Source organism: Apiotrichum porosum (genome assembly GCF_003942205.1).
Source record: "Apiotrichum porosum strain DSM 27194 chromosome Unknown scaffold_1, whole genome shotgun sequence".
Lineage (NCBI taxonomy): Eukaryota > Fungi > Basidiomycota > Tremellomycetes > Trichosporonales > Trichosporonaceae > Apiotrichum > Apiotrichum porosum.
In genome coordinates this window covers 3,001,331-3,028,411 of record NW_021167108.1, presented here as the reverse complement: position 1 = coordinate 3,028,411, position 27,081 = coordinate 3,001,331, and the positions used below count along the sequence as shown (strand labels likewise).

Below are 27,081 nucleotides of genomic sequence, written 5' to 3'. Positions count from 1 at the left end.
TATAGGGCTTTGTTTATTCCCCAACTCTACTAGGCAGGTCCTTGTCGAATACGTGTTAGAGGAAGGATTCGCGCCTGATTTACTATTCCATCGGGCCCTACAGCCCCTCGCGACGCGCGCTGATCGGTGTGGTCTCTGTCGTGTGTGGCAACGGCCGCGAGAGCTGATGGCAGCTTTTGGTGGACCCCTGTTTAACAGCATTCGGCAATCTGAGGGCGTCAGCACACTGACAACAGCGACCAGTACGCCTGCGTGCCCGGGGGAGGGGGGGCAAGTGCGCGGTCTCTGCGATACTCACACCACAGCAGCAGCATTCCTCGAGGGCACAGCAGCAGAGCTGGAGATGGGGAGGTCAGTACTGCAGCAAAACCAAAACAAGCGGAACCGTATTTTTCGATGTGGCAGCGCACCAACATGGCAGAGTACTCACGCAAGCGTCGATCATGGCGCAGCAGGGTCCGAGACCGCCACGGAGACGGAGGGGCTTGGTGGTCTGCTCCTGCTCGCTGGCCTTGGACTCGGCGGGCTTGCTGGCGACTGTGTGCGGTGGTTAGTTGGGAAAGGAAGAGGAGGGGGGGTTGATATGACGCGCCGCCACAACAACTGGCACTCGTTCGTTCGCCTCTCCGCCACTGGGGATTACTCCCGCCACGAATCAAAGCAAAGGACGTGGTAGAGGCGCTGGTCTGGCCAGAAACGACTCACCCATCGACTTCTGTGCGGCGGGCTGGGACACAACGTTGGACTCGGCAGGCATGGTTGTGACTGGGGTGTGGTGCTTGGTGGGGGTCGGTTGAAGGGTTGTTTGGGAGTGTGGGTCAGGCGGCGTCTTTTGGCCTGGGGCGACTCTTATACCTCTTGGCCTCTGCCGGCCCTGTCCTGTTCAAGGCATCGCTAGTCTTCTTGAGGCAGGCGCGACTGGGTCCGTGTGTCTGCGGGCTGTGTCGCTCGCAAACCCAGTGTACGTCATGTCCCAAGAGTGGACGAACCTGGCGCAGTGCAGTCTCCAGTGGCCAGATGTGACCCAGGCGACGCGAACGTTTGGTGGCGTCGGAAAAACGCTGAAAATAGCTCCTGGAACAGTAACCACCCCTCTCTGCATCTATATGCGCAGTTTGACTCCACTGCCTCCGTCCCATCCATTGCTTGTGAGCTTGTGGTCCCTTCCTACTGGTGGAACGAAGACACACACATGCTTCAGGATCAGGTATGTTTACGACTTTGCAGCGCCGGAGAGAGGCGCCTTACCACCGTAATTTGGGTCGAGATTCGGTCAGTCGACCAAGACCCTAGAGGCGACTCGGTTCCTGCCCTCATGGCCATATACCTTACTCCATGATCCGATGTGCCGCCACAGATCCACAAATCATTCACAGAGACGCTACCCGCGACCTTGTTCAAAGTCAGAAATGCGCATGTATGGTACAGAGACATGGCTTGGAACACATCTGCTCGCGTAGCAGGGCGAGAACTGCGTGTGAACTGCCTCAGCGACCACTATGACGATGGGGCGGTGGGAGGGGCCATGTGCTTCAAGATTGGGGGTCACACAGCAATACAGCGACTGGTCCGCAGTCCATCATGTCTGAGTTATTGAAACTTCGTCTGTAGGAGATCTCTGACCCTTCCTTCCGCCACTGACGATCCTATGGGTGATCTGCAACACACACACAGAGAATGGGAGAGAGAGGGGGGGAACTGGAGAGCATCTACTCATGTGCCCGATTCCTGGCATGTCCCGTCTTGTTAGAGACGATTGGGCCCAGTCTACATCCAGGACCGCTTTGCACTGTTTGGTACTGCGCACCTGAGTTACAGTACGAACGGGCCTTCTAGGATCCAACTGGGTGCGAGGAACAAGACAACAAAGGGTTTGGCACCGGCGTTCGCGTCCCTTCAGCAAACGAGGCCATGCTTAGCCATCATATCTTCCGAGACGACGTCAAACGACCATTTTTGGCGGTTCACATTCTACCCACAATAAGCAAGTGGACGATGCTCACCTCGGAGACGACCTTCTCGCCGCAATCTCCAGATCTCCAGGAAGCAAAGCGCGTGTCCAATTTCTGAGCTCTTGAGGGGCTTGCCGAGCAGGAAAGCGCCTCACACCACCGCCATAGCGCGGCCTGGAGTAGCTCCAGACGTCGATCTTGATGTACCTGATACAATGCATGTCACGGTCTAGGTCTACTTGAACAGCAGCTGGCAGCTGTACACCTTGTCGTCTGCGTCCCAGTGCTCCCATACAGAGTCTGGGTCCTCCTCCTCGTCGGCCATGTCTTTTGCTGGAATGGCAAACGAGATCGTCTCGTACGGCTCGGCCGCAATCTGTCTGTCAGCAACCTATTCCACCGCAAGGGAAGGAAAGTAGCCACTCAAGCGGGAGCGCTCGCGCGCGTCTCTGCAAGGCCCATCAGGACTCACCACCATGTACTGAATCGCGCGGTTGGGAATCTCGCGCTTCTGCTCAAACGCCGACATGAAGCGCCTCCGGGGCCGCTCGCCGTCCTTGATTTCGGGCAAGGAGATGGTAAACAGCAAACCCAGGCGCTGGGTCACCGGCTCGCGAATCTTGACAATCTTGTAACCCGGTCGTCCAATCTTGACAAAGACCTTTTTGCGCACCGTCGTCGCCGGCGGTGGCGGCGCGGCAAGGATGGCATCGTGGTTATCCCTTGCTGCACGACGCGCGAGGTTGGTCTGGTGCTTCTTGCCCTGCGTGTGGGCGAGGTACGAGCCCTCGTTGACGTGCAGCGTCAGGCAGAGACGACACTCGAGGGTGCCCAGGTGCGTGCGGAGGATGTAGGGGTCCTTGGCCAGGTCGATCGTCTCCATTGCCAGCTTGCGGAGACGCTCACGACGGTCAATCGCCGACTCGGACGAGCCGGCCACACCGCCACCACCCTTGTTGGCACCTGCACGGTTCTGATGGTCAGCAATTGTTTTGGACAGACGCGGCGGGAGAGCTCCGAGGGTCGACGCACTTGGTAATCTGTGGAGGAGGAGCGTCAGCACTGGACACATCCGGATACGCTACACCTTGTAGCACTCACCCATTGTGTTTGCTTTGTGTCTCTACACGCGCCGGATGACGTGCAGTGGACGATGGATGGTCCGCTCCTTGGCTTGGATGGCGGACTTGACGAAATGGGTGGCAAACAACATCCAAGCCCCGGAGATTACGGCAATAGGCGTGTGGCAGTCTTTTGGCTCGGGGCCCCAACGAGTCCAAGATTTCCGGTCCATCTCTCAATATCTGAAGCGATATTTACAACCAACGACCTCATTTACCACACCCACAATGTCGCTCTTCCCCTCAGCATTCGACGCTGGCCTGCCTGGACCCTCCAAGACGGCCAGTCTTGGTAACCCCACGGGGGCCAGCAAGCGCAAGCGCGCCAGCCTCGGCGGCAAGGAGGACCAGCTCCGGTCGACCACGGCCAACCTCTCCAAGCTCATGGACAAGCTCGACCGCGGCGAGATCAAGGAGAAGATTGGCCGCGAGAGTCTCGGCCAGATGGGCAAGAAGAGGAAGAGCGCGTTTGACGACGAGCCCGCGCCCTCGCCAAGGGGCAAGCAGGGCAAGCAGCAGCACGCCGGCGGCAAGGGCGGCAAGCCTCAACAGAACCAGCCCAAGAAGCAGCAGCAGCAGCAGCAGAACCAGCCAAAGTCGACACCGACAAAGGGCAAGCAGGCTGAGGGTGGCAAGGGCAAGGACAATAAGTCCAAGTCCAAGTCCAAGGGCGACCGCCCGGCTCCCGTCGAGCTGCCCATGCCCGAGATCCCGACTGCCGAAGTCTCAGACGCCGGACTGACCGACATGCAGCGCCAGATGCGCTCCAAGCTCGAGGGCGCCCGCTTCCGCTGGATCAACGAGCAGCTGTACTCGACTCCCTCGACCGACGCCGTGGCCATGATGAAGAAGGACCCCAAGATCTTTGCCGACGTGAGCTCCAATAAGAGGATCGCAAGCTGACAACAACAGTACCACAACACGCACCGCCAGCTCACGGCCGGCTGGCCTTCGCCTCCTCTCCCGCACATTGTCTCCCTCCTCGCCCCGCTCCCCCGCGGCACCGTCATCGCCGACCTGGGCTGTGGTGACGCCGGCCTCGCTCGCGCGCTCGTGCCGCAGGGCAAGGTTGTGCTCTCGTACGACCTCGTCGGCGACTCGGGCGTGGGTGGCGAGGACGCGGCGGTTGTCGGATCGGGCGGTGCCGCCGGTACCGCTGGTGAGGGATGGGTCGTCGAGGCCGATTTCCTCTCGCGCGTCCCTCTGCCCGGCCGGCCCGGTGGAGTGGAGCACACGGTCGAGGAGAGCAAGTGGGCCAAGAAGGAGAGCAAGAAGGGTCGCAGCCACGCGGCGGAGATTGTCGATGTCGTCGTCTGCTGTCTCTCGCTCATGGGCACCAACTGGGTTGGAGGCGTGTACGAGGCCGTCCGCGTGTTGAAGCACGGGTTAGTTCAAAACACTTTGCCACCCATTGCGCTACAACTGACATCTTCCCAGCGGTACATTCCACATTGCCGAGGTCACGTCCCGCTTTGTGAACACCGAGGCCTTTGTGCGCACCGTCGCCTCGTTTGGCCTCACTCTCGAGAGCCAGGAGGAGCCCAGCACCCACTTTACCTTGTTCCGTTTCGTCAAGCGCGCCACAGTGCCGCAGGGCCCTGCCCGTGGTGAGCCTGGATGGGACGAGCGTATCGCCGAGGGCGAGAGCATCCTCCGTGCGTGCGTGTACAAGAAGAGGTAGTTAGTTGCCTTGTAGCCGGAGGGTCGTAATATATGCATTTCAAAAGTGTACTATCTACGGTGTAGTGGTCTCTACTTTACACGTCGTCGCCCATCTACTGGCCTTTCCTTCATCGCCTCAAGGCTCTCACGCGCGCACCCAGGTCCTCGACGCGTTGCTCAAGGGCACGCCTCTCGTTGGCCCAACGGAACACCTGTGCTTCGGGCGAGTTCTTCCTGCTCCGCCACGCGGGACCTCCAGCTCCAAGACCCGAAATATCCACAATGCGCGGCGCAGCGCTGTACCTTGCCAGCTCGCGGAGAAGGAGCTTGGACTCGGTGTCGAGTGCCTGTCTGGCATCGGGGCGGATGGAAGACGTACGCGGCGTGACGGGGCCCTCGGACTCTGCGTCGCTGTCGTCGTCTGCCTTGCCAGAGGACTGGCTGGATTTCTTGCCACCCACCAGATCGGGCAGGGGTGGGAGAGCCGGCAGGGCAGGGAGAGGCGGGAGAGGAGCCACACTGATGGTGCGGAGCGGAGCGAGCATGTTGATGTCGTCGTACATGTCGCGCGACTTGAGGAGAGCATTCTCGGAGCGCAGGAACCGGACGGCGCCACGGAGAGCCTCAATCTGCTCGACCAGGTGGGTCGCTTCAACCGCTGACGGGGACTGGAGAGGCATTTCGCCGTAGGCCGATGCAGAAGGCGAATCGGTGTTCGATCCACGGTTCTTGCGGAGACGTGCGTTTTCTGCCTCGAGCGTGTCGTATTCGGCCTGGAGCTGCTCCATGGCTTCCTCGTAGACCTTTTCTTGCTTTTTGGACTTGGCAATATCGTTTTCCAGCTCCAGGATCATGTCCGCCTGCCTGCGCGATGCCTCGAGGCGGTGCTCGAGTGTCTCGATCTTAACACCAGACTCTTGCAAGCTCTGGTCACGGATCTTGATCTCGCGCAGCATCTCCTTGAGCTCTTCGGACAGACGCGACACTTTGTGCTCTGCCTCGGCACTGTGCGTGGCGGCCTGCTTGATGGAAGCGACGCGAGCAAGCCAGGGCGGGGAAGCAGCAAGTGACACAGTCTGGCTGGCCTTGGCGGCACCGCGGAACTTGGGCAACGTGTCGGCCAGGTCAGTGCCAATTCGTGTGATAAAGGCACCAATGACGTCCCATGGCGGCTGGTCGGCGTTGGCCTGGTTGGTAACCTCGGCAAGGAATTTGACAATGTCATCGAGACGCAACGGTTCCTTGGACGCGCGGACAGACGCAATGTGCTCGCCAATACGCTGGGCGACCTGCACTGCAAGGTCGACAGCGTGCGAGACCGAGTTGACAAGGTCACCGAGAGCAGCCGTAAACTCGGGCAGAAGGGCAGCCTCGGCAGCGACGGCCTCCTCGACCACGGACACGAGCTTGCCTGCGGGGGCCTTGACAGCACGGACTTGGTTGAGGATACGCTGAACGGGCTCGTAGACGGCCTCCTCGAGAGTCGACTCTCCAACCTCAACATCAATGTCGCCGTCGTTGATGAGGGTAACGACGGCCTGGCGGACAAAGCCGACAGCAGCAGCAAAGTTGTCCAGGTCGTCGTCAAAGTTGTATGCGAGGTCAAGCTGCTGCTCGGCAGCGTCCAGACCCGGGTGGTTGAACATGACCTCGGCGAGGTGGTTGAACTGAGCGATTAAAGCGACGAGCTCGCGAGCACAGTCGCCTTCGTTGAACGTGTCCGCCTTTGCCAGTCCAACCCAGCCGTCAACGCGAGTTTCGACGCCGGTAAGCTCGCCGACGACGCGGCCGAGCGATACCCAGTCATCGGGCGACGCCCTGCGCATGACGGCAGCAAAGCGGCGGTTGAGAGTTGCAAAGTGGTGGAGCTTGCCGCGCAGCTCGCACACACCGACAAGAGCCTCGGACTGAACGCTGTGGAGCGCCGCAGGGAGACCGTGCAGGTGAGAGATGACGTTGATGAGCATGTCGACCTTGGACGCCACGCGGTAGAAGAAAAGGAGAGCGGTCGTCGAGTCGGCCTCGGTCTCCAGGTAGGGGTCGGGAAGGTAGGCCTGGACAATACGCAGATGCTCGGTAAGCTGAGCGGCCTCGAGCTTCTTGAGCTCCAGGTCAATTGTCTTGCTCTGGGTCTTGGCAGCCGACGACTGCAGCTTGAGGTTGAGGTTCATCAGAGTCTGCGATTCCTTGCTGGCAGTCGCAGACTCATACTCCTGCGTGGCCTGGAGGACACGAAGGGTGTCGATCTCGCTCTGGAGGTTGGCCACAAGCTCGCGGAACTGACCAATAGTAGCCTCCATGTCGACAACGACTGCTTCGAGGTCACCAGAACGGCCCGTCTCGTCACGCAGCTTGCTGGTGATAACAGAAATCTCCTCCTCAAGCTGCTTGGCAGTGGCGACGTGGTTCTCCTCGAGTTCGTCGTTGAGCTCCTTGAGGGCCTCAAGGTCCTCGATCGTGGCGTGCATCTCCTCGAGACGCTCGCTCATCTGGAGGTTGCGCTCGGTGAGCTCCTCGAGAAGGTCCTCGGCACCAAGTGCGTCATCAAGTTGCTGCTTCAGGTCCTGAACCTGCTCCTCGCTGCTGGACAGCCTGGCTTCAGTCAGGTTGAGACGGCTCTGCAGGTCCTCCTGCGAGGCGAGCTCCTTCTCCAAGTCGGTGATTTTGGTGCGGTGCTCCTTCTCCGACTCTGAAGTGACATCGCGGAGGCTGCGAAGTTAGCTTGTACCTGGCTTGGCGTAACATACCGAATGAGTGCTTCTTTCAAGCGTTCATTGTGCTTTTCAAGTTGCACGAATGCGAGAGATGAACGCTCGGTACCCTCGACGCCTGAGATGGGTTTCTCGTATTCCGCTGTTGTGGTCAGCTACGACACAGAACGGCAACGTACCATTTTCCTCCTTGAGCACAGCGACCTCCATCTCCAGCTCGGCGACCTTCTCGCTCATCCGTGACAGATCAGACTCGGCAGCCTCGGCCTTCTCCTCTGCAACCTCGCGGTCCAGAGTGGCCATCTCGAGCTGCTCCATGGCTTCGTGTGCACGCGTTTCGAGGTGGGCATTCTCCGACTGGAGGTCACGCGCGAGACGCTGGGAGTTGACGAGGACAGCCTGCTGCTCCTGAAACTTGGTCTGAAGCTTGGCACGGACTGCGTGCAGCTGGTCTGCGTCGGTCGCCTTCTTCTCGAGCACCTTGATCTTGTCCAGGTCCTCGTTGTGGCGCGTGTCGAGGAGGCGCACTTTGATGCGCAACTCGTCGAGCTCACGTTTCTGAGCAAACACAGCTGCCGCTGTCTCGCGGTCTGGACTTGTCGAACGAACCGAGAGTGCGAGTGGCTGTCGGGGAGAAACTCTAGGTGACAGGGGTGCGCCACCAGTGAATGTGACCGGCTTGTTGGGGTCGGACACGGAAAGGGTGCCGCGCTCAGAGATGGGCGAGACGGCGCGATGTGAAGGAGACGAAGGTACGGGAATGTGGCCGGGCGAACTCGTGCGCACTGGCGACTGTGGGACTGGGAGAGATGTCGAGGTACGACGCGTGGGAGATGAAGGGATGGCACTGCGCGATGGTGAGGCAGGAACGCCTGTGCCAGATGCTGACCTGGCTGGTGACCAAGGGACTGAGGACGCTGTGCTGCGCGCTGGCGAAGCGGGCACCAGACCCAGTCCTCCCCGCACCGGCGACTGAGGAACAGGCAATGGGGGAGGTGGCATGGCCAGAGCATCTGGGTCTCGCAACTCGGCAGCGGGTTGGTGAAGCGGTGAGGCGAGGCGGGACGAGGATGTCGACTGACGCCTCTGCGCGGCTGTTTCGACGCTAGCAGCTGAAGCGAGGGAGATAGTAGATGGTGGCCTGGCCGAGTGTGGCAAGGCCGCTGCTGATGGGGTGGGGCTCGCAATCGACGACACGGTCGACTGTCTACGGGCCTTTGGCGTGACGGCTGAGGCGGACACCGGCGGTGGTCGGGTGCCAGGTGCCACCGACGGACGGCCCGTGCGCGCAGCAGTCGATGAAGCTGCCACTCGCTTGACGGTGCCCTGGCTCGCAGCAGATCCTGCACGAGGAGGCGTGGTCTTCTCTGCTGATGTTCGAGAAGCAGCAGAAACAGACCGGCTGGGCGTCTCGATGGGCGGGCGCCGAGCCGCTCCGGACGCTGCACGTGAAGCTGGAGTGGACGTGGTGTTGCGCGAACCGGGAGTCGATGCGCGTGACGCACCGGCTGACGAGAGACGCGAGGCAGCTGCGCTTCCTGGGGTCCTTGGAGCTAGCGATGGTCGAGGCTGTGGGTGTCAGCTGGGTCTGCGATACGGGTCATGTATGCCCAACAGTCCATGCCCAACTCACGGCTCGCGGTGCTGGTGGCGCGGGGGCCATGTCGATGACAGTGACCTGGCTTGGGCGTACAAACACTCCATAGCCTTGCTTGCAGTCAAAGTACTGCTCGTTCTGGACTGAACCATTGTTCTTTCCGGTTGGTGTTTCGCTGTCACGTTTAGCAAGGTTGACCAAACAGTCTTGTAGCCTGACTGCAACTCACAGCTCGACGCCGACCCATTTGCCTTCCGAAAACGAGGGATTTACACCTGTCCAACGCACATAGCCTACGCCAGCCTTGACGGCGACACGGGCTCCGAGGGGTATCTCTGGTGTGGTCATGTCGGACTGGGCATGCTGTGTCGGACGAGTGGAATGGAGAGGACAACGATTGCGGTTTGTGTTGTCGGCGTCGTCATACTGCACGCGCCGCCGAGTGAGCCGGCGCGCGACTGGAGACGCGTGGCTTCAATGACGTGTTGTAATTGTGTTGTAATTGTTTGCCACCTTATCAATGCAAAAGCGTCCCTCCTTTCGTTGAGCAGCATTGTTCAAACGACTCCGAGACTGCATACAGCACCCAAAACGTCGCCGACAGCATCCACGATGGCGACCTCGACCTCCCCCGTCCCAGCAAAGGCCCTCAAGGAGTGGCACACCCCCGAGAGCCGTACCGAGGTCATCCATGAGCTCATCCACGGTGTCGGTGCGTCACCCCTTTGCCCCTTCTCCCCTCTCTCTTTGCCGCTTCTCGGCCACGCGATCATTGAACTGACGACTTCCCTACAGACAGGTATAACCCTTCCAACCTTAGCTTCATGGAGGAGTACCTCCAGTCGCAGGTTACCAACAGCGAGTACGACCTCCTCGCCAACCTTGCTGTCCTTAAGCTGTGCGTATTGCAAGGCCGTCACAATGAGACTACCCATCATCATTGCCGCCGCCGCCGCCGCCGTCACTAACCTTCTATTTTAGCTACCAGTTCAACCCCCAGCTCTCCAACCCCGACGTGATCATTATGATCCTCACCAAGTCGCTCGCTGCCACTGTCCACGGCCCCGACTTCAACCTCTGCCTTGCCCTCCTGAGGGAACCCTCCGCGATCCTCCACGACATTGAGTCCGAGGACGACACCCTCATTGCCGTCATGCCCTTCCTGGAGAACCTGCACGAGCTCGTGCGGTCATGCCAGTTCACCAAGTTCTGGTCCGAGTTCAACGGCTCGAGCGACGCCGCCAACGCCCTGCACTCGAACCAGAACTACTTCCCGGCGTACAAGGGGCTGGTCCCCGAGCTCCGTGCCCAGTTTGCCTCGTCGATCGCTGCCTCGTTCCGTCGCGTCCGTGTCTCCCAGCTCGCCCGCTGGCTCGACCTGCCCGCCGCCGAGGTCCCCGCTTGGGCCAAGGAGGCCGGCTGGGAGATTGACGGCGACGTCGCTGTTGTCCCCGCCAACGGTGACAACGACGTCAAGGCCGGTGTCGTGAAGGAGAACGTTGAGCTTAAGCGTGCGTCTGACTGCCTGCCTCTGTTTCCCAATGCTGACTTTTTTTCTACAGAGCTTACCAAGCTTGTTGCCGCGGCCGCGTACTAGGCGTAGTAGATGCACATATGTTGTGGTTCTATATAACACACGCGACCAGCGCGTCCCGACCACAAAACTACCCCAAGCAAATCAAACCTATTCGCAATCCATTAACCCTACTCCACAGCTACTTGCGCTGGAGCATCTGGCTAACAATGTCAGCTCTGATGTCACCCTTTCGAAGACTCACCTGATCTCCTCAAGACGAGTGCGCTGCCTCTTCAAGGCGTCACGCTGGCGGACGGTCTCGGCGTCCGGCTCGCAGACATCGCGGGCACGCTTGGAAACGGGCGCCTCGACGTGGTCCAGGTCGAACGCCTGGAGAAGACGGTAGGGAACCTGCTTGAGGAAGTCCTGGACGAGGCGCTGGATGTCCGGCCCGACGGTGGAGTCAAGACGACGGGTGCTGCACACCAGTTGAGCGACGACTGCGACGCCCGTGGCGATAAGGTTGCTGGCGAAATCGATCGCCCACTCGAACGGATGGGTGTCGATATCGGGGATCCTAGCACTGCCGTCCGGCGTGTGGTGAGTTTGGACGGAGGCTGAGGGGCGGCGGGAGGCCCCAGGTGTGTGGATTCCATGACGCGAACCAGACTGGCTTTGGGGACTGCTACCTGCACTCTGGCGGTAGATCTTGAGGTGCTGGGCTTGGTAATGGCCCACAGCAGCTTCTTGTTCCTGCCAAAACTTGGCGGTGCGGTGCTCGATGTTTGCAGGGTCGTCCAGCTCGCGTCCACAGCGCCACTTGATGAGGTTGTTGGCCTGCTGCTTGAACCCCTCCGTGAGCAATGTGAGAGTCTCACTGAACACCCTGTCAGCGATGACACGCACGATAACTCACATGGCGACTTCAGCGGCTCCAGATTTCTGAGCGCAGACCTCGGTGACGACCTCGGACACCAAGTTGATGACGGAATCCCAGACGGCGTCGTTGTAGCGGGTGCACAGCTCCTGCCACTTCCCAGAGTGTTTGCCTTTCAGGAGCTTTTCGATAGCCGGCGTGTCAATACAACCCATCCGTCTCCTGAAGTAACTGCGCACGTATAAGCAAGCAGCCAGCCCTCGCAGAGTACTCACGTGGCGTACTGCTGATGAATCTCGTTCATGTGGATCCGGTCTTCGATGGACCGGCAAGTTGGCCAGCCGCTGGTCGTGAACGGCTCGTAGGTCATCCCCTCCTGCTGGTGCTCTTTGAGGAACGGAACGAATTCTGGGACCGTGTCATGGAGATTATTGCGGAAGTCGGCCTGCAGCTGGACGAGAAGGTCAGAGCCGGCGGCGCTGGAGTTGATGGCCTGGCGGAGCCTGTCGGCGATCTTGGGGATGACCTCGCAGTGGAGGACCTCGACGCCATTGGAAATCTCGGGAGCCAGTTTGTCGAGCTGGGTGCCGGTGTCCGTGAGAAGGCGGGTGACACGAGGAGCCAGTTCTTGCATGCTGATCGTGAGTAACCCAGCACCAACCGAAACATCCTACGTCTCTTGTTGACTCACTGCTTTCGCACCTCCTTGATGTAAAAGTTCATGATGATTCTTTCAACGGCACGCCAGCCAAAAGTCTTGCCGGTCCTCTCGGCGACCTTGCACCAGTCGTCTTGGGCAAACATCTGTGCCTCGACGGCGTTGAGAGCTTGGTCCGTGAGGTTGGCCTCTTTACCGGTGCGAAAGCGAGTCGGCCACCAGCCAAACTTGGGCTGGAACGACGCAAAGTTCTGGTTGTCGCCAGCAATTAAGTCGCCCCACTCGTCCTCGGACACGTTGTCAAGCTTGTCCGCCTTGGGGATGAGGCCTGACGTCAGCTCTACAGCTGTGGCAAGTGGAGAACATACCGATAGTCGACTTGCCACCCGGATCGCACCTCTTGAGGAGTTTGGCCTCGGTGGTGTCTGAGCTGGGAGCGCCTCCTCATGAGTATACGGCTTGTCGCGTGTTGGGGACTCACCGCCGCTGGCAGCCACACAAAAGATCTTGAGGGTGTGGGGCTTCTTCAGATAAACACGCGCGAGTTCTGGATGTCGTCAGTCAGAAGTGGTTCAAAGCTCACCGATGAGATTCGCGTGCTCCTTCTCAGAGGCAATTCCTGTGTGGGTTAGTCTGCGACACTGGTGAACGACCTACCCGGAAGATCTATAACGGAAATATTGGGCTGCTCGTCGCCCGACACCTGGGGGCGTCAGAATGTCGTCAGTCTTGTTTGACGCTACCTTCAAGACGACCAAATTGGCCGTAAATTCAGGCCAGGCGCCGTCCTTGCGTGCGTCTCCCAGCGCCGTGACCTCCTCATAGTTACTGTTGACGTCAGCAGACAGTGCACATAATACACTCACCGTATGGCACGGGAACCGTCTTTGGAGCGACGTGCCTCGTCGCCTGCTAGACGCAGGATGTGGGTAATGTTGTCCTTTGTGGTAAGAGGGCAAATGGTAAAGGGAATCCGACCCTTGGGGACACCAAAGGCGGGGTCAGAGAACTCGATGAAGATTTCTGCCTTGAACGGGGCGTTTGTCTTGTGCGACTCAATGAGAGTAGGTCCGCTGGGAGGGGGTCAAGTGCGTGCTGTGTGAATACACGATGTGCCTACAGAGTAGTAGCCTTGGGGCCGATGTGAAGGGGAACCTGTTGTCAGCAGATGTGAGTGAGGACGTCGCCTACGTTGCTAAGACGACTGAGGCTTCACGTCAGCAGCACTTGTGCGCACTTTGGCCACTCACATGGAACTCTTTCCGGCACTCTGCACTCCCAAGTTGACGACGAGAGGTCTGTTGACCGAAATAGAAGAGCTGATGTGAGAAATGGATTGTACCCTCCTGCTGCTACTCACTGGAGCTCCTCAATACGGGTACAAACGTTCTGCCACTCCTCAAGTTCCGCAACGTCGGGTTGGATGATGTGATTAGGAGCCATGGTGCTTGCAAGCAGTATTCAAGAACCCGAAGACCTCACTGTGGCGCGAAATAGTAGAAAGAGGAAAAGGAAAGGTAGGGAGAGAGGTTGTAGTATGGAGAGAGGAAGGGTGCCGAAGAAGAAGAAGAAGAAGGTATGGGCAGCCGGGGCGAGTGAAAGCCGATGGGCTTTTTTGCAATGTGTGATCGCTGATGCCATCAAAAGTTGCACCGGGCGTTGAGTCTCTAGAGTGACATGTACGCCTCTAAAGGAATGTCAAGTGTCCCATACCTGCCAGCATGTGCGAGGTGTTCCCACATGTTCGCCCCCAAACCGTGCAGATGCTTCAACAGTTGCCACTTGCCACACTCAGAGAGGTGGTTATCGCATCGTCTCGATGACATCAGAAATCCAGGCACACACTCTCGCTTTCCACTTTTGGAAAGATAGCAGGCTGGACATGTTTCGCTCTCCAGTAGTGACAGCTGCCTCGCTCCCACAGCTGCAATGCATGCAACAGCACTGTTGTGCGCCGGGGCGGTCTGCACCTATCGTGTGCACTTGCACTGGGGATTACAAAGTGGTGGGATTGGGTATTTGGACGCTGGAATTAGACTGCTGGGTTCCTTGGCCCAGATGACCGCTGCCAATCCCATTTGCTCACTGGATGGAGACCGACGCACGTGCAAGATCGGTTGTGAATTCCAGTCTCTCTCTGGACACAACCATCCTCGCAGGCGTCACTCTTTGTCGTCGTCGTCTTGCACACCGTTCCCATCTCCCATCTCCATCATCGTCCTGGCCCAGCAATGTCCTCGGAGGTAGGTACTGCAGATACATGCCGACGGCGTGCATAGAATGGTTGTGCTCCATCCAACCTCAGCCGCCAGCCACACCGTACATCTGGTTCCTCGGTCAACCACGTTCTCGTGACCAGCTCACACCTTTTTTTTCCAGACCACCCCCCTCAATCCCAACAGCGGTGAACCGTCGACAGGCGTCAGCCGTGTGATCAACGATGCGTCTGAGCTCTTCTGGCAGCCGTGAGTATCTCGTCATGCTCGCAATCACCCACCTGGTGGCAGCTCCATGTGTTGTTTGTCCCCTCGCCGTCCAGCCCCCAACTGGCGCCAGGGGTCCTCACATCTGAGGCTATCATTTGGTGACTTGTCCACCGGCCACGCACCGTAGCTCTGTTCTCATCGTTACTCGTAGCTAACAGCGCAGCTTCTCGCAGGGTGCCCTCAACCTCCTCCCCCGCCGCGGCGAGGGTATGCGTGTCAAGAGCAAGCGCGGCGACAACCTCCCGGACTCGTGAGTCGAGCTAATCGCCTTCGAGGCAAGGAAGCTGACGAACAAGTGACACCCGCCCTCTCCTGACCGACTACCACTCGATCAACGACCCCTCTATTCGCGTCCGCGTGCCCAGTGAGTATACGCTCTGCGCAACCGCAGCATTGGTGTGCAGCACGGTGAACGGAGGTGGGCGTATCAGCTGGTTTAGGTTGGTCTGACCTTGGACTGGTGCGACCTCATCTGTCATCGTGTATTTGCTATGAATCCGACCACAGCCAACATAGCTAACCATCTGCAGAGAAGAAGCCTACCCCGGTCAAGGTTGAGGCCAAGGTGTGGTTCGCCAACGAGCGCACCTACATCTCGTACCTTTCCATGGGTCTCCTCCTGTCCACTATCGCCTCGGGTCTCCTCTTCGGTGCGCGCGACAGTCTCGCACGCTACTTTGCCGTTGCCTATGCTCTCATGTGAGTGTCTGCGAATCGTCGTCGTTGGCCACGGACTGTCCGTCCAGACCTCCCCCGTCCTCCCATGGGGAACCTTTCTCTGCCCCATCCAACAGCCATACACTGTCCACCTCCCACTTCCCTCTCCCACGCCCTATCTGCTCCCATTTCCCGACCAACACACGCTGACCTGCCCTTTTCCCAGTGCCGCCGCTGTCCTCATCTACGGCTACGTCATTTACCAGAAGCGCCTCACGATGATTGCCACGCGCTACCCGGGCTCGTTTGACCAGCTCGTCGGCCCGCTCCTGATCTGCGTCGCGCTCTTCATTGCCATCCTGGCCAACTTCATCTTCCGTCTCGTGGAGGCGCGCAAGGCCCAGCCGGGCGTCAACCCCCTCTCGTTCACCAACGCTTGGCAGGTCGCTGGCAAGGAGAGCACTTGGCTCAACTAGGCGACGAGAGAAACGAGCAGCATCAGGCCAGCAGCGCACAGCAGACGGCACTTGTTGAGATAAGCACTGGCTGCTGTTGTCCTGCCTCGAGCTCGACCTCGTCTTCCCCCTCCTTCCCCCCCACCCGACCGTAATTCATAGGCTGGGACACTCGTCCCGCACATAGGCTCTCGCTGTCGCAAAGCACAGAGACGCCCCGTCCGATATTAGCTTCCTGATTCCCTGCCAGGACATATGCATTCATCCATCCTGACCCGCGCCGCTCGTCGCACATTCTGAATGGAGCCAGCCCGCTTCTCTGCTCTGCAACAAACTGCCACTGCTACACTGTTTTATCATCACGAGTATCCTAGGTCGCACACAGGCTACGAGAAAGAAATGGGGGGAGACAGGCTACTCCACTGCTCAGGCGGTGGACGAGGCCTTGTAGTTGGCCATCTCGGCGTCCAGGTCCTCGGCGGTCTTCTTGGCCGGACGGGGAGCGCGGGGTGCGCGAGGGGCACCGCCAGTGCGGGGAGCACGGCCACCACGGGCGGCGCCGGCGGCAGCCTTGGGTGCGCGGGTGTTGGCGGCGGCCGGGGCGGGCGCGACGCGCGAAGCGAGGGTCTGGAGCGCGTTGGGGTCGATGGCAATCTCGACCTTCATGGGGCGCTCTGTTGGTGGAAACGGATCGTGTTGGCGATAGTGCGTAGGGAAAGAATAAAAAGGTCCATGGGGAGGTGGGTGGATGCGAGTGTCGATACAAAGGGTTTGTTGTTGATTGATACATGTTGTCGAGTTGTTGATACAAGTTGTCGAGACGATACAGCAGTTGATAAGAGGGAGGGTCGAGAAAGTCATTGGTTGTCGTAAAAGTGCAGATGATGTCAAGTTGTAGAACATAAGATGCGAAAGGCGTTATCAGCGCCTGTCTTGGGAGGGTGGAAATCGGAAAGGGGGGGCGAGAAGGAAGAGCCGCGCCGCTGCTGCTTGCCAGTCCTCTGGAGCGTCTGGGTACCAGCGCATACTGAGAGCCAAGCTCTCCAGACGCATTGTGTCATCTCTTGCAGGCGTCATCCGAGTCATCCGGTGGGAGTGAAAATCGTCGGCCGTGCGGATAGCAAAGGGTACACCTCGGTTGGGCGAGGTGACCGGTAATCGCAAAAGTGCGCATCCATCCGACTGCCGGGTGGATCGCGTACCAAGGCGAGCTATTCGTCCGCTGCGTCTCGATGTTCGCCGCGTCACGATGCTCGAGCCTTCTGGTACTCCCCCAAACAGGGGAACTTGCGACCCAAGTGGGCGGCGCCTGGCCGCCGCCAAGGTCACCGCCCCGCCTCGGTCGAGCGAGTCGCGTTCACCAGCGACGACCAACACTGCCGCACCTCCGCTGTGGTCGCTTGGCACATCTCGAGCTCGGTCGGGCACCCATACGGGACTTTGGAGAAGGGGATAACCGGGCGCGGGGCTTTGGCGGAGGGGTTCAAACCTTGCCGTCTCTCCGCGCCGTTCGTCGGGGCTTTGCTTCTTGGGACTTTTGTCTGCACGCGCGCGTCATTGCCGTCATTGGCCTCTGGTACCGCAAACTCATCCTGGCCGTACTCTTGAGGTACCTTGGCCCGATCAAAGGGGCCGCTTGCAGCTAGCTTGCAGCGGCGGGGAACACGTGTGGGAACGGGGGGATCAGCACTGGGAAGACACTAACGGTTGTCGATCATCCTGTTGTGGTCTGTGTTGGTGTCAGCAGGACGCCCCACCATCGCAACAAAAGACAACCCAACGTACACGCAGAGTGAGCCTTGTTGGCGTCACCCTTGTTCTTGAACATGACGGTGGCGACACCGGTGGACTTGCCGGCGCTGGTGTAGCTCATCTGGACGGTACGGACGGGGCCGACGGTCGACTGCATGAGGTCACGGACAGCAGCCTCGGTCACGTCGTTGGGCAGGTTAGAAATGATGATCTTGACGGCATCGGCTGTGATGGGCTTGGGGGCAGCAGCGGGGGCAGCACGAGTCGAAGCCGACTTGGGGGCAGCGCCGGCGTAGCGGGTACGCGCGCCGCCGCCGATGGCAGCCTCCTTGGCGGCACCGCCAGCGGAGCGACCAGAAGCGGAGCGGCCGCCAGTAGCACGACCGCGGCCGCGACGACCACCACGGGGCTTCGAGGCAATGATCTGCTCGTCCATAGATGCCATGCAGGATAAAGAATGAGGTTGGAGAGCGCGGATGCGATGGCGGACGCATGAGAGAAGGTCATGGACGGGTGGCGATAAAGGAAGGGGAGGACGCGCGGACAAACGTGCGATGTGACAAAACAGGGAGGAAAAAAAGCGGGGGCAGGCGGGAGATTCGCGTCAGTTGGGGTACCGGCAAGGGAGTGGGTGGATGGGACGGACCTCGTCGAGGGGCTTGTCGATGTCCATGGACGACATGTTGATGTGGATGTTGATGGGGTAGTGGATGGATGAGAGAGAGAGTGATTTGGGTGGTGCAATTGAAGACACACAAAGCCGGAGAGGGGGAACGCGTGCGCGCCCCGGCCGGAACGGGATTAAAACGAGGGCCGCGCTGCCCAGTGGCGCTGTGGCACACACCCCGCTTGCGGACAGGCATTTTGATGGCACACCCAGTGTCAGGCAGCGAGCACGCACGCAGATAGACGCGTCGAGACGCGTGGGACCGTGCGTATAGTATATGGGTGAATACATCAATGATGCATGAGAGAGACGGTGCTTTGCTATAACCACTGCAGGACGGGGGTTGTATGTCAGGCAACTTCTGACCCTGCCTTTCGGTCGAGGCGTGGAACCCTGTACACCTCAAGCCGCATGTGCTACTTACAAAACATAGGCATCGTGTGCAATGGGTGCAGAAGGGGATGCCCGCAGGGATGAGGCGTAGATGTCTTATAGCACAGCCGATGAGGAGGAGGGCCAAGTGGCTGTGCGTACGGATAAGTGGAGGAATGTGAGTTGCGGACGCAACAGCTCGGGGTCAGTTCTCTGCCTGCCTGCATTGCACTGCATCTCGGAAACCCTCCTCCGATGCGTATATCTGAATTGTCAGTTGGCTGTGGGACTCCATATCCATGTAGAGACAAAGGCGCCAGGTATGCAGTGTCACAGTGGCACAGTAAAAGTACATTGCATGTCTAAGCCTTGGAGGCACCGAGGCCACGGAGAGTGAGGTCGTACACAACGTCCTCGCAACGCTTCAAGTCGTACTTGAGCGAGTCGAAGCGACGACGGAGGTTGTCGTTACGGAGGTTAAGCTGGAAGTTGTCAGCCGGGGGCATCTACACAAGGTTTAGCTAGACGAGGTACGTACCATGGAGTAGCTCGCAAAGATGTCGTTGACAAAGGCGGCTATCCTGCCGGGCAGCTCAAAGTTCTGGGCAGTAACCGAGTTGATCGAGAGACGGGGCTGAAAGGGTCAGTACGAGGATTAAAGAAACCCACAGCTGGAGCTGAAGGAGGAACCGCTGGAGCCAGGGAGACGGCACTCACGAGCTCGTTGACCATGGCAATAACACCCTGGAGGTAGTCGTCCGACGACAGCTGGAGCTCACCGACGTCCTCGCCTGTCACTGTAGTTCTGTTAGCACAATACCCAAATGCACCAAGAGGGGACAGGGGCACACGTACAACCCATAAGAGTAGCGGCGGTGAAGGCAGGGACTAGCTCGTTGTGGAGGATGAAGCGAGCAAAGGCGATCGAGGTGACGAGCGACTTGAACAGGGGCGAGACGGCAAACTGGTAGCTGCGAGCTGTCAGTGCTATTGTTTTAAAGCATATACAGCTAGACTTACCGGAAGAACTCGCCCTTGGGAATGAGCTTGGCGATCTCGACCCAGGTGGGGTGGGCGGTAGCGACAATCTCGAGCGCCTTGTTGGCGATAGCCTCGTCTGGAGTTGTATGTCAGAGGAGCACAGCGGAGCAGCATCGCCTATCAGCTACTCACGCTTGTCCGAGCTGGCGGAGTGGAGGCGGTTGAGCTCGGCAGTGGCCTGGCGAGTGATCTCCTCGATGGGCTCGGTGGCCTCCTTGACGGTCTTCCTTGTCAGCACATGAGAACACCCATTGAGACGCAGGCGCTTACCTTGCGGAGGGTGGCGTCAGCCTCCATCTGGGTGATGGCGGCGGCGAGGGTGGCCTCGACAGAAGCAGGAGCGGCCATGTTGTTTGTTGTGTGGGTGGACGGTGTTGGATGGGAGCACTGTCGTCAATAATGTTCAGACGGCGTGAGCGAAAGCAGAAATCCAGCCGCCAAAACACGGAGTTTGTATAATGCCCGTTTGAAAAGCGCGTGCGTGCGGGCAGGTCAATGCGGAGCCCTCGCCTTCCCTCCAAGGACAAGGGCGATGACGACCCCAGGCGGTCCTCATCATGCACGCCAGTCTTGGCATCGACAGCATCGCCGACAGCGACTAGCGCATAGGCCTCTCACACCACATCGACACAGCAAGTGCCCAGTACCCACACACCCATCCATCTCGTCTACGACTGGTTGTGCACTAGGCGGCCAACCCCCCCCCCTTCATCACCTCCCTCGCACCACCTCTCAATCAACACCCAGTTCCCACACAACCAGCCATGGGTAACTGCTTCTCGGACCCATCCAAGCCCAAGCAGTCTGGTGGGCAGCGCCTCGGCTCTGGCACACCCACCCCAACGGGCGGGGCTGCCGCTGGCGGAAGCGTTGCTGGCAAGCCATCAGGCAGTGTAGGCGGCAAGAACAAGGCGACTCCGGCCTCACGACCACCTCAAGCACTGGGAGGCAGTCCCGGCAGTCCCAGCAGTGGGGCTGACCCCCGGTCTGCAGCGCTGGCAGCGGCTGAAGCGCGCGCACAGGCAGTGAGTGAGAGTGATGCAGCGTGTGATGCTGCGAAGGTGCCCGATATCTGGAGGTCACAGACAAGGCGGAGTGACATGGACCTCCCCCCCCCCCCCCCCCCCCCTGCCTGCCTGCCTGGCATGGCGTTTGCTTGGCCTGGTGCTTGAGGGATGCTTGCTTTGCGTCATCTGCCATCCCCAAGGTGCTCCAAAGGCCCATTGTATTGTTCGCCCATTTGGCATTGGCGCATGCCCCGCATCTGCCCCGTGGGCCCGTCCAGTCAAGTGACGCTCTGCGCCACTGCATTCTGTACACTCTTACACTCCACTCTCTGCCGTCCACCCCATGAATGTCATGACGCTGACCCACCCCACCAGGAGGGCAAGAAGGGCGTGTCTACTTCGAATCCGAAGAGCGGGCAGCTCTCGGCCAAGCTCGCTGCCGAGCGCCGCGCGTCATCCACGCAGCAGCAGGGCAACGAGCGCATGATGGTGGGTTTCTGGGCGCACGGGGTCCGCAAGGCGCACGGCGTCGGCGATCAGACCTCTGTTGTGTTACACAGACGCACATGTGCTGACGTAGCAGGATGCTGGGCAGTGGAACTAAAGTTTATCGGACATCTATTTCTTATTGTTTTCCGTTCTTTTTTCTTGTGGGTGTTGTAGGCAGTGTTTCTCCCGGAGCTTGACGTTTACCTTTATGGGATCTCATATATGGTTCTATTGGTCTGTCGAGTCAGCACGCCACGGAGGCCCGCAAACACGCCGTGGGATAATGGTGGGCTGTCGCGACTGCGGGGGTTCAGAGACACCGGGGTCCTGCTCTCGGCGTCGCCCGTGGTGGTGGCTCGGTGGTGGCGTTGTTCCCCCCTCCCTTGTTGCCGTGTCGAGCCGCTGCATTTGCCAGATTACACACCGTCCCTTGTTGTGTTCGGCATTGATCCGAGTCAATCTGGACCCACCTGCACCTGGCAAATGGCATAGTTCCGGCTATAGCTCTCGAGTTGGAAAACAAGTGGAGGTGGAGGTCTCGGTATTGTTTGCACCACACACCCTGTCCGACACCGACTGATTGGGGGAGACGGGGGCAGCCCATGCGCGTGTACGCTGCACACACGGGTACACGGGCAAGGTGGGGGCCATGCTGGGGGCCAACCGGGGACAGGAGAGCGCAGAAGGTTGCAATGACGACCGCGGACCGGGCGGGCAAGCCGGTAACCGCCGGAGGGAGCCCTTGAGCAACGAGATAGAACCCCGCCCGCCCTCGTCCTCCCGAACGCACAACCCCGATATAAGCCCACAGAGCCGTGGTTCTTCCGACCTCCCACCTCCCACCCGCATAGACATAGACCACATCGACCTCCTCTCCCCCCCTTCTCTCTCTCTGTATCAACATTACACACTCAAGGTGAGAGCACTGGTCGCCGATGCCCATCCCTGTAACTGTCCTGTGCGGCGGCATTTGGTCCGACGGCTGCTGCTGGCCAGTGGCCAGTGGTTGCCGCCCTGTCAGCTGCCAGGTCGCTCTCTCTCAGGGCTGGCGGGTCGCCGAAGCGTCGGTTCTGTGCCAAAGACGGCAGTCACTTCTACTCGACTCGCTTTCCCATCATCCCCGTTGTGCAAACTTGTTGCTGACCACACCACTCTCTCCTTTGCAACTACCACCACCACCATCACGACGCCAACCATGCGCTCCATTGCACGCCCTGCCTGGCGAATCGCCTCTACTTTGCGCACGCAGTCGCGCGCAATGACCAACCAGGCAAATGGCCGCCCCAAGGTCCTCACCTTGCAGTCCATCAACCAGGCTGTCCTTGATGTCCAGTATGCTGTCCGTGGCGAGCTCGCTCTCAAGGCCGACCAGTATGTCCACGCCCTCGAGGACCCCGCAAAGGCCAAGGGCCTTCCCTTTGACAAGGTCGTCACTGCCAACATTGGCAACCCCCAGCAAAAGGGCCTCAACCAGCGCCCCATCACGTACTGGCGTCAGGTTATCTCTCTGCTTGAAAACCCCGCTCTGATGGAGGAGCACCTTGAGGTCATCAAGTCAATCTATCCCAACGACGTCATCCAGCGTGCAAAGGGCCTCTACAAGGAGATTGGCAGCATTGGTGCCTACACACACTCCAAGGGCGTGCTCGCCATTCGCGAGCGTGTCGCAAAGTTCATCGAGAGTGAGTGGGGGAGACCTGTGTATGTGAGTTTGGAGCGCTAACGCAATCACAGCCCGTGACGGCTACCCTGCCGACCCCGAGCACATCTTCCTCACCGCCGGCGCCTCGAACGGTGTCTCCCAGATCCTTGGCCTCTCCCTCCAGCCCGGAGACGGCTGCATGATCCCCATCCCCCAGTACCCCCTCTACACGGCCACTCTCTCGTACATCCACGGCAGGCCCATTCCTTACTACCTGCAGGAGCCCGAGCAGTGGTCGATGAACACCAAGGTGCTGACCGAGGCTGTCGCAAAGGCCAAGGAGGAGGGTGTCCGTGTCAAGGCCCTTGTCGTCATCAACCCCGGTAACCCCACTGGTGCGTGCCTTTCGCGCGAGGCCATGGAGCAGGTCGTCAAGCTCTGTTACGACGAGAACATTCTTCTTCTCGCCGACGAGGTGTACCAGCGCAACATCTTTGACCCGGAGCACCGCCCCTTCATCTCGTTCAAGGAGGTCGTCCGCTCGATGCCCGCTGAGATTGCCAACACTGTCGAGCTCGTCTCGTTCCACTCGATCTCGAAGGGTGTTTCTGGCGAGTGTGGTCGTCGCGGTGGATACTTTGAGCTCGTCAACCTCTCCGAGGACGTCGTGGACCAGATCTACAAGATGGCCTCGGTCACCCTGTGCCCTCCCGTCTCTGGCCAGGTCGGCGTCGACCTCCTCGTCAACCCTCCCAAGCCAGGAGAGGAGAGCTACGACCAGTGGCTCGCCGAGACCACCCTCACCCACGACAACCTCGCCTCGCGCTCGTCGTACATGTGCGAGCGCTTCAACGCGCTCAAGGGCATGTCGTGCCAGCCTGCCGAGGGTGCCATGTACCTCTTCCCCAAGATTGACATTCCGCCCAAGGCCGTCGAGGAGGCCAAGCGCATCGGCAAGCCCGCCGACGTCATGTACTCGCTCCAGCTCCTCGACGCTACCGGCATTTGCGCCGTCGCCGGCTCCGGTTTCGGCCAGGAGGCCGGCACCTACCACCTGCGCGTCACCGCCCTGTGTCCCGGTGTCGAGGACTATGTCGGCAAGATTGAACAGTTCCACAACGAGTTCATGGCCAAGTGGGCCTAAGCTGGACTCGTGTAAGGAACGGCTGGGACACTGTTTTCCTCTCAGTGGATCAGTGGCCTAGTGTAGGACGTGTGTGGGGGGCAAGTACGCGCCCCGCACGGATCAGCTACGCGCCGAGCACGGCCGATTCCCCAAGATTTCCGGGAGTTGGCCATTGGGCCAGGCGAAAAGCATACCCCTAGTGGTGTGAAGTGTGTTTTCATCTCTTTAGCATGTGCAATAGGTTTCATGTAATCTGTCAGCTGCGGACCGGACCGAGCGTGTGAGGCATGTAGCAAAAGCGTTGGATATCCAGCGGCCAGCGGGTGTGGAAGCGGGCAGAGGGAGAGAACCGTGTGCCTGAATCAACGCCAGCGACATTCACACCCAGGTGTCACAACAGCGTGGCTGCCAATTATGTATCGGGTGTACGAAACCGCTGCGGGGGCTGTCTGGCATAGGTGCTATACGTCACGATCGCGCACGTCGCGTGACCTCGAGAGGGAGGTGTGCATAGGCCGGTAGAAGGAACGGGGCCTTTTCTCGCCCATTTTTCTGAATTTTGGACCTCGTTAGTGGCGGACGGCTGGGTTGCGGTCCTTCCTCAAACGTTGAACGACGTCTAGTAAACTGACTATGACCTGACCACGTTCTGCGTCGTAATATATCACAGGTACATGTGTATGGCTATCATACTCCGTCACAGCTAACACCGCTATAATCCGGATACGAGTTTGTGGTGGGAGGGACGTTGGCAAATGCGAATGCTATGGAGACCGGGGGAACTTGTTGATGGAGGTCCGACCTGGGGTATGCGCGCGTGGAGTCGTGCGGGGTGGAGTGGAGAGGCGCGAAGAAGGGGGAGAGTGCCAGGTCGGAAATGTGGGTACGGGGTATGAGTCCTAGTCCGACTCGGCAGTAGCATCGTTCGTCTTGGCCCTGCGGGCACGAGCCTGAGCGGCCTTGTTTGCCTTCACCTCAGGTGGCGCGTTGCAAGCCTTCGGGTTGATCTTGTCCTTGTTAGCGGCGCGGTGCGCACGCTTGCGGCCCTTGATGTACTCCGCATTCTCGGCGTGGTACTCGTTGTTGCGGGCGCGGACCACGTGGCGGTTCTTGTCATGGCGGGCGCGGTGGTCGGCGCGGAGCTTGTCGCCATCTTGATGCGGTATTCGCGCTGCCACGTGTTGTTGTGGTCGCGCAGTTTGGGGTCGACCTTACGGCGAGCGGTCATCCTGGCGCAGTTCCTGGCCCAGCGCTTGGCGTAGTTGGCGAGGCGGATGGGTTCCGCGCGAAGGTTCGCCATGATGTTTGCATAGTAGATTGGTTGCATCTTTTTCCTCTGGGCCTTGACCTCCTCGTGAGTGGCACGGGAGATGGAGATGCCGCGGCTTGCCGGAGGGTCGCTCAGGGGGTTCTTCCAGTTGCCAGGAAGGTAGGGGTAGGCGGCGGGGTCATGAGGAGCGGTGCGTGGGCGCATGTGGTTGTTGTTGCCGCCGATGGTTCCCAGCCAGAATGAAAAGAGAGCCTCGGAGAACTCGATAATAGTTGGTTGGTAAATGAGCTCTTCAGCTCTCGGCTCCTTCCTGGGCTTGGGGAAGGCGATGGGTGTGGCAAAGGACACGTCGTAGTGCTCCTTGTGCTGCTGGTAGAATTTGTTAAATCCATTCATCCTGCACTGTCAGCGATGGCTGCAAACTAGCTTCATCAGGACGACAGTAGCATAGGACAACACATCAAAACTCACGCGTTTCCCTGTTGAGGTCGCTCATTGTGAACGTTGCGGCGGCCATCTGCGCCGTACGGGATGCCACGACATGAGCTCTGGCCGACCGAGATGACGTCGGGAATGTCCGGGTCGTCAGAGATGGCGCACTTGAAGTAAGTAGCAACCGACCGTGGAGTGTAGCCAAGGCTAAGCAGGTCGGACACAGTGGGGAGGGACTCGCCCTTGGAGGGGTCCGCCACGAGGAGCTCGATGAGGCGGGCGGGAGCCACATCGACAAGCCGTCGTAGCGGGCCTCACGGGCGGTCATGTCCGATCCGAGGAAGGAGTCAGAGCCAAAAAGGTTCTGCCACTCAATGCAGGTGGTAGAATCCTGGAGCATCTTATCGTAGCAGGTGTCATAGGTGGCGTCGAAGAAGCTGAGCTGGTCGGCGGTGAGGTCGTCCATGGCTGCGACAGGCCCACACGCCTACGCACCGAAGCAACTTTGGGTAAATGATAAGTGACGAAGTGAGAGGAAGGAAAAGGTAAACAAAGGCGAGAATATAAATGAACCAGGGAGAATGAACCAGGCTGCCACCAAGTACAATACGTAAGCACTTGTCCTTTGGCATTTGTGACCCAGTTGGATGCCCCCGGGCTACGGGCATAGCCGCAAGCAGCCAGTCGTCAGTCACTTGTTTCTTGTTCTGTCAGTGTCCATGTTACAAGTCGCGCGCCTTCAGCTGTGAGCCGCGAAAACCATTCTCAGAGCAACAGTGCATCAGGCGAGCGAACCAGTCAAGGTCCCTCGTCTCCTGTCTCCTGCTACCATTGCGCGCCTACAGGTAAAACTTAGATGAGGAGCTTCTCGACCTCGTTCTTGAGGGCCTGGATCTGGCTGCTAAGCTCACGGGCCTCGTTGGTCGTGATCGAAACGGCAATAACAGGGCGCGAGACACCGCAAGCACGGCCGAGAGCGGTCTTCGAGGGAACTGGAGGAGGATTAGGATCGGAGAAAATATGACGATCGGCGGTTGCCACAACAAGACTCACCGAAGACGTAGGGAACGTTCTTGTCCTCACAGAGGAGGGGGAGGTGGAGAACGATCTCGATGGGCTCGACATCCCCAGCCATGACGATTATCTCAGAGATACTTATCTGTTGTCAGCTGCTGAAATCCAAGTCCAACTTCGGAGCCACTCTCCCCGCCACCTGACAATCGAGCGACAGTCTTTTCTGCCACCTTCCAGGTCGCGAGGACGAGCTGTTTGTCGACGTACCCGCGGTTAAGAGTCTTCGTAGCCTCGTTTGCTCCTTTCTTAAGCTGCTTGTACTATCAAAGCGTAAGTCATGGTGTTCGGTGTTGAAGTCGATGGACAAGAGCAGGAGCGCTCTTGGTCAAATCTCGACTGAAAACTCACGTGCGACGCCTGCTGGACAACATCCAGGATCTGGTTGGTGAGCTGCGCGTTGGCGAGCGGGAAGGCCTTGGCGTTGGGGGCGGACATTGTTGCTAGTAGAAGTGACCTCACGGAGACGATCCCTGGTCGATAAAGATGAAGAAGTTGGTGGTGTTGGAAGACGACAAGC

The 27,081-nt window shown here is 59.3% G+C and overlaps 14 protein-coding genes across 14 annotated transcripts; 5 read left to right on the top strand and 9 right to left on the bottom strand.

Annotated features, from left to right (window-relative positions):
• Nucleotides 1-191: 191 nt before the first annotated feature.
• Nucleotides 192-757, bottom strand: EHS24_001101 (uncharacterized protein; the record flags this gene model as incomplete). Its single annotated transcript, XM_028616907.1, has 4 exons — nt 192-209; nt 299-337; nt 431-537; nt 706-757. 4 exons carry the CDS (start codon nt 755-757, stop codon nt 192-194), a joined length of 216 nt encoding a protein of 71 aa, XP_028480764.1.
• A 1,430-nt stretch (nt 758-2,187) lies between these two features.
• On the bottom strand, nt 2,188-3,057 carry EHS24_001100 (uncharacterized protein; the record flags this gene model as incomplete). Its single annotated transcript, XM_028616906.1, has 4 exons — nt 2,188-2,328; nt 2,425-2,925; nt 2,985-2,992; nt 3,054-3,057. 4 exons carry the CDS (start codon nt 3,055-3,057, stop codon nt 2,188-2,190), a joined length of 654 nt encoding a protein of 217 aa, XP_028480763.1.
• Nucleotides 3,058-3,301: 244 nt separating this feature from the next.
• On the top strand, nt 3,302-4,754 carry RRP8 (25S rRNA (adenine645-N1)-methyltransferase; the record flags this gene model as incomplete). Its single annotated transcript, XM_028616905.1, has 3 exons — nt 3,302-3,946; nt 3,986-4,458; nt 4,511-4,754. The coding sequence occupies 3 exons, from the start codon at nt 3,302-3,304 to the stop codon at nt 4,752-4,754; spliced, it is 1,362 nt and encodes a 453-aa protein (XP_028480762.1).
• A 109-nt stretch (nt 4,755-4,863) lies between these two features.
• On the bottom strand, nt 4,864-9,391 carry EHS24_001098 (uncharacterized protein; the record flags this gene model as incomplete). The annotated part of the gene is made up of 5 exons (XM_028616904.1): nt 4,864-7,444; nt 7,483-7,588; nt 7,626-9,015; nt 9,080-9,218; nt 9,273-9,391. The coding sequence occupies 5 exons, from the start codon at nt 9,389-9,391 to the stop codon at nt 4,864-4,866; spliced, it is 4,335 nt and encodes a 1,444-aa protein (XP_028480761.1).
• A 264-nt stretch (nt 9,392-9,655) lies between these two features.
• EHS24_001097 (uncharacterized protein) lies at nt 9,656-10,640 on the top strand (the record flags this gene model as incomplete). The annotated part of the gene is made up of 4 exons (XM_028616903.1): nt 9,656-9,755; nt 9,839-9,941; nt 10,025-10,554; nt 10,606-10,640. 4 exons carry the CDS (start codon nt 9,656-9,658, stop codon nt 10,638-10,640), a joined length of 768 nt encoding a protein of 255 aa, XP_028480760.1.
• Nucleotides 10,641-10,758: 118 nt separating this feature from the next.
• Nucleotides 10,759-13,537, bottom strand: EHS24_001096 (uncharacterized protein; the record flags this gene model as incomplete). Its single annotated transcript, XM_028616902.1, has 15 exons — nt 10,759-10,780; nt 10,822-11,436; nt 11,476-11,667; nt 11,712-12,071; nt 12,128-12,422; nt 12,463-12,519; nt 12,576-12,641; nt 12,678-12,713; nt 12,752-12,797; nt 12,838-12,922; nt 12,961-13,167; nt 13,215-13,249; nt 13,286-13,298; nt 13,345-13,392; nt 13,455-13,537. 15 exons carry the CDS (start codon nt 13,535-13,537, stop codon nt 10,759-10,761), a joined length of 2,160 nt encoding a protein of 719 aa, XP_028480759.1.
• A 788-nt stretch (nt 13,538-14,325) lies between these two features.
• EHS24_001095 (uncharacterized protein) lies at nt 14,326-15,713 on the top strand (the record flags this gene model as incomplete). The annotated part of the gene is made up of 6 exons (XM_028616901.1): nt 14,326-14,337; nt 14,474-14,559; nt 14,744-14,830; nt 14,877-14,944; nt 15,111-15,279; nt 15,464-15,713. 6 exons carry the CDS (start codon nt 14,326-14,328, stop codon nt 15,711-15,713), a joined length of 672 nt encoding a protein of 223 aa, XP_028480758.1.
• Nucleotides 15,714-16,118: 405 nt separating this feature from the next.
• EHS24_001094 (uncharacterized protein) lies at nt 16,119-16,358 on the bottom strand (the record flags this gene model as incomplete). The annotated part of the gene is made up of 1 exon (XM_028616900.1): nt 16,119-16,358. One exon carries the CDS (start codon nt 16,356-16,358, stop codon nt 16,119-16,121), a length of 240 nt encoding a protein of 79 aa, XP_028480757.1.
• Nucleotides 16,359-16,613: 255 nt separating this feature from the next.
• Nucleotides 16,614-17,889, bottom strand: EHS24_001093 (uncharacterized protein; the record flags this gene model as incomplete). The annotated part of the gene is made up of 3 exons (XM_028616899.1): nt 16,614-17,233; nt 17,398-17,421; nt 17,478-17,889. 3 exons carry the CDS (start codon nt 17,887-17,889, stop codon nt 16,614-16,616), a joined length of 1,056 nt encoding a protein of 351 aa, XP_028480756.1.
• Nucleotides 17,890-18,845: 956 nt separating this feature from the next.
• EHS24_001092 (uncharacterized protein) lies at nt 18,846-19,872 on the bottom strand (the record flags this gene model as incomplete). The annotated part of the gene is made up of 7 exons (XM_028616898.1): nt 18,846-18,965; nt 19,022-19,117; nt 19,201-19,280; nt 19,339-19,454; nt 19,504-19,600; nt 19,657-19,747; nt 19,795-19,872. 7 exons carry the CDS (start codon nt 19,870-19,872, stop codon nt 18,846-18,848), a joined length of 678 nt encoding a protein of 225 aa, XP_028480755.1.
• Nucleotides 19,873-20,288: 416 nt separating this feature from the next.
• Nucleotides 20,289-21,135, top strand: EHS24_001091 (uncharacterized protein; the record flags this gene model as incomplete). The annotated part of the gene is made up of 3 exons (XM_028616897.1): nt 20,289-20,549; nt 20,907-21,020; nt 21,115-21,135. The coding sequence occupies 3 exons, from the start codon at nt 20,289-20,291 to the stop codon at nt 21,133-21,135; spliced, it is 396 nt and encodes a 131-aa protein (XP_028480754.1).
• A 1,080-nt stretch (nt 21,136-22,215) lies between these two features.
• EHS24_001090 (uncharacterized protein) lies at nt 22,216-23,806 on the top strand (the record flags this gene model as incomplete). Its single annotated transcript, XM_028616896.1, has 2 exons — nt 22,216-22,702; nt 22,755-23,806. 2 exons carry the CDS (start codon nt 22,216-22,218, stop codon nt 23,804-23,806), a joined length of 1,539 nt encoding a protein of 512 aa, XP_028480753.1.
• An 881-nt stretch (nt 23,807-24,687) lies between these two features.
• Nucleotides 24,688-25,956, bottom strand: EHS24_001089 (uncharacterized protein; the record flags this gene model as incomplete). Its single annotated transcript, XM_028616895.1, has 4 exons — nt 24,688-24,959; nt 25,004-25,455; nt 25,530-25,697; nt 25,751-25,956. 4 exons carry the CDS (start codon nt 25,954-25,956, stop codon nt 24,688-24,690), a joined length of 1,098 nt encoding a protein of 365 aa, XP_028480752.1.
• Nucleotides 25,957-26,342: 386 nt separating this feature from the next.
• SNU13 (RNA binding protein snu13) lies at nt 26,343-26,999 on the bottom strand (the record flags this gene model as incomplete). Its single annotated transcript, XM_028616894.1, has 4 exons — nt 26,343-26,482; nt 26,544-26,644; nt 26,772-26,824; nt 26,913-26,999. The coding sequence occupies 4 exons, from the start codon at nt 26,997-26,999 to the stop codon at nt 26,343-26,345; spliced, it is 381 nt and encodes a 126-aa protein (XP_028480751.1).
• Between the last annotated feature and the right edge of the window lie 82 nt (nt 27,000-27,081).